The sequence below is a fragment of the Etheostoma cragini genome, chromosome 12 (genome assembly GCF_013103735.1).
Source record: "Etheostoma cragini isolate CJK2018 chromosome 12, CSU_Ecrag_1.0, whole genome shotgun sequence".
Taxonomy (NCBI): Eukaryota; Metazoa; Chordata; class Actinopteri; order Perciformes; family Percidae; genus Etheostoma; species Etheostoma cragini.
The window spans coordinates 3,488,015-3,498,444 of NC_048418.1; the positions used below are offsets into that span (position 1 = coordinate 3,488,015).

General features: G+C 40.1%; 1 protein-coding gene across 4 annotated transcripts; it reads left to right on the top strand.

Moving 5' to 3' along the window:
• Positions 1 to 1,279: 1,279 nt before the first annotated feature.
• Positions 1,280 to 9,944, top strand: LOC117954585. Of its 4 annotated transcripts, none has more exons than XM_034888496.1 (4): positions 1,280 to 1,420; positions 1,806 to 1,900; positions 6,136 to 6,249; positions 6,361 to 9,944. In XM_034888496.1, exons 3-4 carry the CDS (start codon positions 6,150 to 6,152, stop codon positions 9,840 to 9,842), a joined length of 3,582 nt encoding a protein of 1,193 aa, XP_034744387.1. In that variant the 5' UTR covers positions 1,280 to 1,420; positions 1,806 to 1,900; positions 6,136 to 6,149; the 3' UTR covers positions 9,843 to 9,944. The 4 variants fall into 4 exon arrangements, with proteins under 4 accessions (XP_034744387.1, XP_034744388.1, XP_034744390.1 ...); XM_034888497.1 differs by having other exon boundaries at positions 1,284 to 1,420; positions 1,806 to 1,901; positions 6,142 to 6,249; XM_034888499.1 differs by having other exon boundaries at positions 1,287 to 1,420; positions 1,806 to 1,901; positions 6,142 to 6,263.
• Positions 9,945 to 10,430: the final 486 nt, after the last annotated feature.

The window sequence follows — 10,430 nt, forward strand, 5'->3', positions numbered from 1 at the left end:
TCTAAATGTTTGTTAAACATCACTGGGACTCACTGGTGCGTCTTTTGTTCTTTAGAGGGTTAGGAGAGAATTAAGATAAATCTTACCATTTAGCCACTCTTTCACATAATCCATCATACATAACTGATCAACTTGAGTTAAAACCACAAACTGACCTTTTTTACATCACAGTCACAGCTAGTCTCAGTTTAAGTTAATTCACTCATTTTTTGAACCTGTTTCCTGTAATAAAAAAAAAAAATTTGGGTTGTTAAATGTATTTGTTAAAGCCCATACATGTATACTCTAGCAAGGAGTTTAAGGCACTTGTTCAGATAGCCTACAGGTAACACTACATTCAAATATTGGCTGGTTAACTGAAATCAAACAGAACTCACTGCCTTTCTAATTTCAAAGTGACAACAACATACTAAACAGCTGTGGACTAAAGCCTGTTACACATCTGCTGAACAAAGTGAGCCTACTTTCTCTGTCGTAGTCTTTAGAATGATTAACTAGACGCTAAACGTTGCTCCCTCCATCTCTTTGTTCAATTTCTTTAGTTTCTCTTCAGTTATCTCATCTGAGAAAACTTTATTGCTGCTAAAAGTCTTCTTTGGCGTCATATATAAATTCGCTATATGTAAACTCGCTGGGTTGGGACTGTTGGCGTCCCTTTTGATGCCTTTTAAAAGACTGTGGGTGGGCTTAGAATACGCATGTTTACTTGACACCACAAGAACAGGACAGTAGGGTTTAGGAAAAGAAGAATGGGACAGTTGGCTTAAGGACTAGAAGAATGGGACAAGAACACAACAATTGGGTTTAGGAAAAGATTGTGGGTGGCTTTATAAAATGAACATTTCCCTGACAGGGGTACAGTATCGTGTATTTTCGTACTAGTCACTACCATTAATGCTCTCAATACAACATCCTCTTCCCGCGCCGTGGAGCTGCCGCTCTGCCCGGTGCGTTCCATACACACACTCAGGGGGGCTTAGAGCGTCGGATCTGACGCCGACAGCCACTGACCAAGCGTCCATATGTTAAGAGTTTGGAGCGAGAACGGGTTGCACAGCTCCCCTCTTATTGCTTAGCTATATGTAATTCTAATGGCAATGCCATAAGCTTTTATTATGTACTTGTTGGGATTTTGTGTTTAATGAAGCACACAATCATTGTTTTTTTAAATAGCCTCTCTCTGTGAGGAAACACCCTCTTTGCTTTGCTTTGTGTTCATGTCTGTTGAATTGAAAGTTGACTCTCCTGTTGAGAGTAAAGCTCCAACGTCATCAGTCATCCTCCGATGACTGAGAGTCAGTATCAGAGACAGCAGTGCTGCTGTCGAGACAAGTCCCCGTGTTTCTCTCTGAAGAAGAAAAAATGAACAGAATCCGTCAGGTTTTTGTCAACAAAACAGCAGAATCTCTGCCAACAGCCGGTGAGTACCCTCAGACTAAGCTAAATATCTGGGGGAAATTTGTTGAAACCAGAATCTGACTTTGGTACATGTAGAAAACCGTGGCATAGAAATTTAAGTTAATTTCCTGACTTTTTCCAACCTGTTTCCTTGAATTGAAAAATTGATTTTGATTTAGTAAATTAGTTTGTTATACAATACATTTGAATGCTCTTTCTCCAGGAGTTAAAGGTAATTGTTAAGATACAGGCCATTTAAAATATTCATTGATAAATCTTTCAGTTTAATTCATAAAGCTTGGAGCGTTGTTAGAAATGACTCACTGTGAGGTAACGCCCTCTGTGAGTGAGCCGGTGTTCTCATGTCTGTTGTGTTGAATGTTGTCTGTCCTGTCTGTCCTGTTCAGTTCACCAAAGGGAGGTCCTGATGCCGTTTGTTGTGGTGGCACCAAACTCAACTCTACAGAAAGGAGAGGATTTCTTAGTTAACTGTCTCTTCTGAGGTGGGTTTAATTTGCATTTAAATGTTTAAAGGACAGAGTCATATTAGTGTCCTAAAACAAAAATCATGTCCATTTGCAGACTGTCCTCATTCAGAAAGCATACTATGGCTTTTTTTCACTTCTTTCGAAATACTGTACTATGACTTTTTTTGATAATTGTTTGACTTACTATACTATGAATTTTTTTTTTAATTACATTTTTCAACGTACTATGCTATGGCTATTTTCAACCTGAGCTATTGGGGGGGTGGCTAGCAACGGAAAGTAGGCACTGCAGACTCTCACCTGGTTCAGTCTCCGGGCTGGGTTCGGCTTTTATTTTGTAGAGTAAGCATGTTCTTCCAGACTTTCCCAAGCACGCTGTACTTTGAGGTTGTTATCATATCATATCAAAATGATATGGTATCTTTCTCCTCATTTGCTGTCTCTTGTCCTCAATTGTCTCTCAATGTCTCTGTCCTTTCTTCATACTCAGAATCTCCAATAAAGAGAATGTCTTGGAGCTCTTTTAAGGCATAGTCAAAGTGGTCACAATGATGAAAGCATTGTTCATGTTATGATCAAAGCACGATCTAGCTTTCTCTAATCACACTATTAAGGTTCTACATTCTCAGCAGAGACTTAGGAAGATGGCGCTGTCGCCAAAACAAACATTATGATCTAACTCTGAATACGTTCCAGAACCTTAAAATTAAGAATACTAGTGTCCACAGCCTCTATCTCTCTCCTTATCACACATTGACCTTTTATAGTAATTCTCTGACACTCCCCACCCTCATTGTGTACCTGTCTGATACGTTGTGTGATGCTCCAAATGCTGTCCCTCTCTCTCTGGTCTAAATCTTTGTTCTAGGGGCTCGCCTTATTAGAATTTTTAGAGTCAGAACTAAGTAAATTATACAGCACACTGAATTTTTCACTGCTGAAAAACACACTTACACAAGGGAACACTCCAGTGAAGCCAGTCAGTCCCCTTACTTCCTGCTTGATCCTGTCATGACTTCTCTGCCACTAGAGGGCGCCACCACTATAAACGTTGATATAAGTTGTAATTGTGAGGTCATAAATGACCTCTGGGAGAACTTCTCGGAGAAGAACAGTCTCTTTAATATTAATCATATCTCTCTCTGTGTTGAAAGTGTTCTGTGTTTCTGTGATGTTCTTTTGTATATGTTAAGGGGCTTTACATTACAAATTTGTAAAATTGCAAATGTGGACATTTTTGCTGGAAATTCGTAAGTTGAAGATGGAAGTTCGTAAATTCGCAAGTTGAAGTTGTTGATGGAAATTCGTAAATTCGCAAGTTGAAGTTGTTGGAAATTCGTAAATTCGCAAGTTGAAGTTGTTGATGGAAATTCGTAAGTTGAGGTTGTTGAAGGAAATTCGTAAATTCGCAAGTTGAAGTTGTTGATGGAAATTCGTAAGTTGAAATTGTTGATGGAAATTCGTAATTGAAGAAGATTTACACAAATTAAACCACATTCATTTTTCTCAAACACTCCTGTGTGGCATACCTCATGCGGGGTTTGAACCCGCGTCTTCTGGTTGTTGCTCGGTGTACTTCCCCACTGGACCATCTCCTGGGCGGATAGACAGATCTAAAGACAAAGAAAGAACTTCACCTTCATCAACCTTGTCTTTTCTTTTTGTTTCTCTTTAAAAACCTATACAAGCATAATCCATTTAAACATCTTAAATGTGCAACACTTTCAATACGTAAGTGATAATCAATTGAACCCTTTAATATCATGGAATGCATTTATCTAGCCATGAAATAATCTAAAACCTGACGGAGGCCACGCTGATGCTTTTAACCTGGTCTTAAGAGATACACAGTACGTACCTCTGGCTACTTTTTTTAAGCCTGAAAAACTTTTTCATCACATACTATGCCTTTTACTATTACTATTACTTTTGTCCAGATACTATACTATAATTAGTCAATGGCTTTTTTTACATACGATGCTTTAACTGTTCTTTAACACGATGTCTTTGGTACCACAGTGGCTTGTGGCTTAAGCCTGTGCCACCTCCAAGCTGTTGCTGCTGACTCTGACCCATGTTTGATTCCCACTTCTGGCTGACTCTTTTCATAACTTTCTTTTTTTGACATACAATGCTGTTACTTTGAAATGGCTTTTTCGACATTCTACACGTAGTCTTTTTTGACATACCACACTACGACTTTTGAATGGCTATTTTAAATGTACGATTCTATAAATGCTTTCAATGATCCTCTAAGGTCACAGTGGCTCAGGGGTTAAGCCTGTGTGAAAAGGCACTCAATAAGTAGCCATTGCACATCCTGAGCCGAGTTCAATTCCCAGTCCTGGCATTCTCTTCTTTTTTTTTTGACATACCATACCATGACTTTTAAATTGCTTTTTCAACATACTAATATGACTTTTTTCAACATACAGGACATACTATGTCTTTTTTGTCATTCTTTTGACATGTAATGCTTTTATCCATACACCAAACTATGACTTTCTGATATTTTTCTGGACATTTGATGCTATAACTGTATTATATTTTATGTGGAGGCACAGTGTCTCAATGGTAAGATCAGCTACCACTAGCAGTTAGGCACTGCACACTCTGACCCGGGTTTGAGTCCTAGTCCAAGCTTTTGGAGTTTGTTCTTTCAGACTTTCTTTGACATACTATACTATCACTTTTTTCCAACATACTATAGTTATTTTTGACATATTATACTATGAATCCCTATGGATTAATTAAATTTATACTAATTAAAACCATTGCCACTTTTCCATTTATTCTCACAACTTCACCTTCTTCTTACGCAATAAAGTTAGGCTTTATCAATTTACCTTTTTGGCATTCACAAGCTTTTTTTGCAGGAAAGGCATTTTCTAGTTGGTGGCTTTTCCATACTCAATGGTTTTGCCGTGATTTTGTTGAAGTCTTGTTCTGTATTGTGGACTTATTATTGTCACTGTTATATTGTTTGTGATGTTAACCCTGTTAGAATTGCCGTGTAGCGGTTGGATATTTACAGCAGGAGACTAGAGGCAGAGGTACGGTACAGACCAAACAGGTGTTTATTTCACCAACAATTATTTAACACAAAATGGAAGCCACATAAAAAACTGAGGACAACAGGCAGCATGTGGTCCTGACAGCAGCAGCGCCAGATGGAAAATTGTAGCCTTCTAAAGCTTGCCACTGACAATTGGACAAACTACTTCCCTATTCTCAATTTACTTTGCATTATGTTAACTAGTACAATCAAACATTGTTAGCCTGAACAACTAATCACAGAACTCAAACACCCCGTCACTAATTGAGACATGGTATCTCCCTGAACCTTTAAAATGGGGCTTGATAACCTGGGGACTCTTTTAGACCAGACACAACACAGGTGAGTGACAAATGTTTTACAGTTAACCTGCATTCAGTTAATCAAGCGAAGATTATACCATACTGCGCGTATTTAGGTATTCAAGCTAGTAAACTGAGTGCATGTGGTTCTCTTGACAGGGCTGGCCTCCAATCAAAACCACCTGCAACGTAAACAAGACCCATTGTTAATATATTTCAATAAAACTCAAAATGTTGAGTTTGTTGCTTATTTCATTTACCAGTCCCATAATGTCAGCTATTGGATACTTATGCTGAAAAATGTACTGAAAATGAAACCTTCATTAACAAGCTGTACAGATAGAGTTGGTAGGACTTGACCAGTAGTAGCAGAAGCAGCAGAAGTTGAAGTAGAAGGAAGGGTTTGAGTGTTGTATCCGCCACCAGAGGGAAGCATTGTACATGTTTTAATCGGGACAGCAGCACCGGCACTGCAGCTATCAAGCTGCTATATGAACATAAAAAGAAGCAGAACAACATACAGGTATTTTGTAAAGTTTTATGAATACATAAATAGATATATGTATAAATAAAAAACAACACAACAACTAATGAACCTACAGTATCTTTAGGTGGCCTTGTTGATGAAAATATAGACAGAAGTTGCCATCTAGTAAAGCTTTGTAAAGTGGAGCTGCAGATTCAACTTATTCACTACCAGAGACACAAAAACATGTCATTTCATAAAATATTGTTTAAATTTCCATTACAGCTGATTTAATGCAAAGTCAAACTGTGTTGCTCGGTTTATGACATTCTGTACATAAATATAAACCCAAATGAGGTCAAATTAAAGTGAAGATGCGGTTGAGTAGTCAGAACTGAACAAACAAGCTGTTGTCCCTTTTGTCCCGTTCAGACCGAGAGATGGACTCTGAAGCCAGTGGGACGATGGAGGTGGCGGCACTCGGCCGGCCTTTTGGCCTTGGGATGTTGTACGACTGCCGCAAAGACTCACTGGTCCCTGGTAAGGATTCAGATGTTTAAGATACTTAATTAAGGCATCCAAACCTCAACACCTTCTCCCGTCTGACTGGTTATGGAAGCCAAACTTGATTTGTTTGTTCTTTGTTTGCAGGAATGACACTGTGGGACCATGATGACCTGAAAAGTAATATTGGAGAAAGACCTCAGAACTATAATGATTTTGAGATCGTTGCATCTGAATCAATTGAGGACAAATCGTTAGCACTTAATGTTGAAACATCGTTGAAGGCAAGTTTTTTAGGTGGACTGGTAGAGGTTGGAGGATCGGCCAAATACTTGAATGACAGTAAGACTTCCAAAAATCAGGCCAGAGTAACACTGAAGTACAAAGCTACCACAAAGGTCAAGGAACTGTCGATGGATCATCTTGGAAGAGGCAATGTGAAGCATCCATATGTCTTTGATCAAGGATTAGCAACACATGTGGTCACAGCTATTCTTTATGGGGCACAAGCCTTCTTTGTATTTGACCGTGATGTGTCTGAAAAGGAAAGTCATCAAGACATTCAGGGCAAGTTAAAGATGATGATCAAAAAGATTCCCAGCGTTGACATAGGAGGGAAAGGTTCTCTGAAAATGGAAGACAAGGAAAAAGAAAATGCTGAGAAATTCTCCTGCAGATTCTTTGGAGACTTTTCTCTTGAAAAGAATCCTGTGTCCTTTCAGGATGCAGTAGACGTCTACCAAAGCCTGCCAAAATTGTTAGGAGACAAAGGGGAAAACGCGGTACCAATGAAAGTCTGGCTGTTGCCACTAACAAGTTTAGATCCTTCTGCTGCTAAACTTGTCCGTCAGATAAGTACAAGATTAGTTCAAGAATTACAGAGTGTCCTGGAGGATCTTAGTGAGCTGGAAATGAAGTACAGTGATGCATTGAGAAGCACAGCTGCACAGCAGTTCCCACAGATTGGCAAAAAGCTTAAAACATTCAAAGGAATGTGCTCCGAGTTCAAGCTGGAGTTCCAACGAACGTTGGCAAAGAAACTTCCGTCAATCCGAGGTGGAGGAGAAATGGAGACTGTGCTCGCAGAGATCCTGAAAAAGAGACATTATTCGCCTTTTAACAGCCAAAACCTGAACGAGTGGATGGACTGTAAAGAAAGAGAAGTTGACACATTGATGTCTTTCACCAAAATGATGACAAACGCCAAGATCATCCCCTCTCAAAATCATCTGTACAAAGAAGTTCTCAGTGCAGAGCATGCTGTGTGTTTTGTGTTCACCTCACTAGGAAGTGCTGAACCGTACCTCTCCGCCTTATCAAACTACTTAAAACAAATACCAGAAGACCCTCAAGATGCACATACTCAAGATGTAGAGAAGGAACAATGGTACGCCTCAAAAGAAGTAGCAGAAAAAATGAGGCAAGAGGCAAAGCTCTTCAGTGACTTTGCAGAGTCCAACAAGGAGAACAGGAACGTTAAGTTCCTGGCAGTGGGTTCAACAAGTGAGACACAGAAAGGTTCAAGCATCTTGCTTTATAAAGGTGGCTTTTCTGTCAATGAGAACTTTGAGCCTCCTTCGAAGCCTGAAACAGTGACAGTAAGTGATATAAGCCACAGCGGTGTGACATTGAAAATTTCTCAACCCAGATTTGGAGCACAGAACATTGTGTCCTACTCTGTTGAGTACTGTGTCAGTAGAGAGGTTGGATGGAAACAGAAGACAGCATCAAAAGCCCAAAAAGAAGTCACGGTGAGCGATCTTAGTCCTAACACAGAGTATATGTTCAGATGCAGAGCAGTGACCTCAGCAGGTGTTGGGCCAGCCAATGAAGTCAGTTTTCCCATTAAAACCTTACCTTGCTACCCTCCTGAAAAACCTCAAGTTCAACCAAACTCAAGAGAGATATCAGTTAGCTGGGAGAAACCTGCCGTGCTTGGAGAAGATGTCCACATTTTGAGGTACATCGTGGAGTACGCCAAAACAAACAGCGAGCTGAATGAGGAAGATCTCCAATGGAACCAAACTATGGCAGTAGCTGAAAAGGCGATCATTTCAGAGCTTGAGTCAGAGACAGAATATGTTGTCAGGGTCAGATGTGATTGCGGTGAGGCTGGCAGAAGCAAAGAAAGCATCGGTGTTAATGTCTGCACAAATATTTTTACACTAGCAGAATTCCTTAAAAGTTCAAGCAAAAAAATCAATTCTGAATCCCCCTCAGTTTATAAACTGACTCTGACAAAAGAAGAAGATATGGACATCGAGGGATGCCAGAGTTTCAGTTTTGGCAAAGAGAGCATGAGGCAAAATTGCACTATAATGCTGTTCGGCATGAGAGGATCAGGAATATCCACTCTGATCAATGCAATGATCAACTACATTGTTGGCGTAGAGTGGATGGACCATTTTAGATTCAAGTTAATTGATGACGATCAGACGAGATCGCTTGCTGAAATTCAGACCTCTGAAATCACTGTGTACAAAATCAACCACCAGGAGGGTTTTAAAATCAACTACTCGCTGACCATTGTTGACACTCCAGGTTTTGAAGACACAGGAGGCCTCGAAAGAAACGAGGAGATCATTGAACATCTGTGTAATCTCTTCTCTGCTGAGTGTGGGCTTGGTGAAATTGACGCTGTGTGTTTTGTAGCTCAGGCTGCTGTAGCAAGACTCACCCCATCACAGAAGTCTGTGTTTGATTCCGTGCTCTCAGTCTTGGGCAAAGATGTGGCAGAAAACATCCAGGTACTTGTTACATTCGCAGACAGACAGCAACCACCAGTTCTAGAGGCAATCAACGCTTCAGGTATCAAATGTCCTAAAACAAAAGATGGGCTGCCAGTTCACCTCACGTTCAACAATTCAGTGTTGTTTAGAGACACCAGCTCATCTACAGCACATAGCATGAGTGGAGAAGATGAAGATAGAGCCTTTGATCAGATGTTTTGGAACATGTGGACAAAAAGCATGAAGAGGTTATTTGTTGCTTTGGATGCCATAGACACCAAAAGCTTGACAATGACCAAAGAAGTCCTCAGAGAAAGAAAGCACCTCGAGAGTTCGTATGAAAATTTGCAGAAACAGGTTAAAGTTGAGTTAGCCAAGCTTGTGGAGTTGAAAGAGACATATGAAACCCTTGAAAAACACGAGGCAGAGATCACCAGAAAGGAGAACTTTGAGTTTGAAGTCACTGTCATGAAGGCTTTTAAAGTAGATAATTCTAGTACTGGATCTCACAAGTACAGGTGGGAGTATGAAGAGGTTAAAGAAAAAAAAACAGTGACAGAGCTGAAAAAGAAGTACCTAGAATCCACAGAGGCCAACCCATCTGTCCAGGCACTGGTTGATAAACTGAAGGCTGAATGTAATCGCGTGGAGGCGGAGGTGGTGAAACTGATAGAGAGCTCGGCCGAGTGTTTAAATAGACTTAAAGAGAAAACGCTGAAGCCAGATCTCCTCTCCACTTCAGAGTACATTGACATGCTTATTGACGCAGAGACATCTGAGGCCAAGCCAGGCTGGAAGAAAAGAGTGAAGTCCCTGAGAGCCAAACAAAAGAAGAAGAAACACACAAGAAAGAAAATACGCAGTTTTTGGGTTTTAAAATCCAGAGCATACACGGCCTAAAGAGATGGAACCAAGACGAACAGGAGATCCATTCAGACACAGATAATAAACAACGAAAAAAACAAGGAGAGAGTCTCGATATGGCGACTTCTATCACTTTGAACGTAAATGTGTCTGACATAAAGACTGAAGTTTTCTATAGGAAAAAGATATTCCTGCAGGAGGTATTTGCATGTGCTGTTTACAGAGAAGGAAAACATAGATTAACTGTTGACCTTATTTTGTGCTGGATTTACATTGTAAGATAAATAAATAATTATGAATCCATAAATCAAGTTACACATGCTCAATATTTCCACATTAATTTAAGCAGGCGTAGTTCTGATTGTTTAACATGATAGCCTCAATCTGGGCCTTTCCAAACAGGTCTTCTGTGTGATCCTGGGGCCTTTCATAGGTTTAGTCATCCAATTTTCTCTCTATAACATTAGTTTTTGGGGCTTTTCCATTTATTATAGTGACAGTGGATACACATGAAAGGGGGAGAGAGATGGGGGGGATGGTCAGATTCGAACCAGGGCCGCTGCTGGACTCAGCCACTACATGGAAGCCTTCAAGGACCCCAAATGCTCTTGGACTTGGATCGCT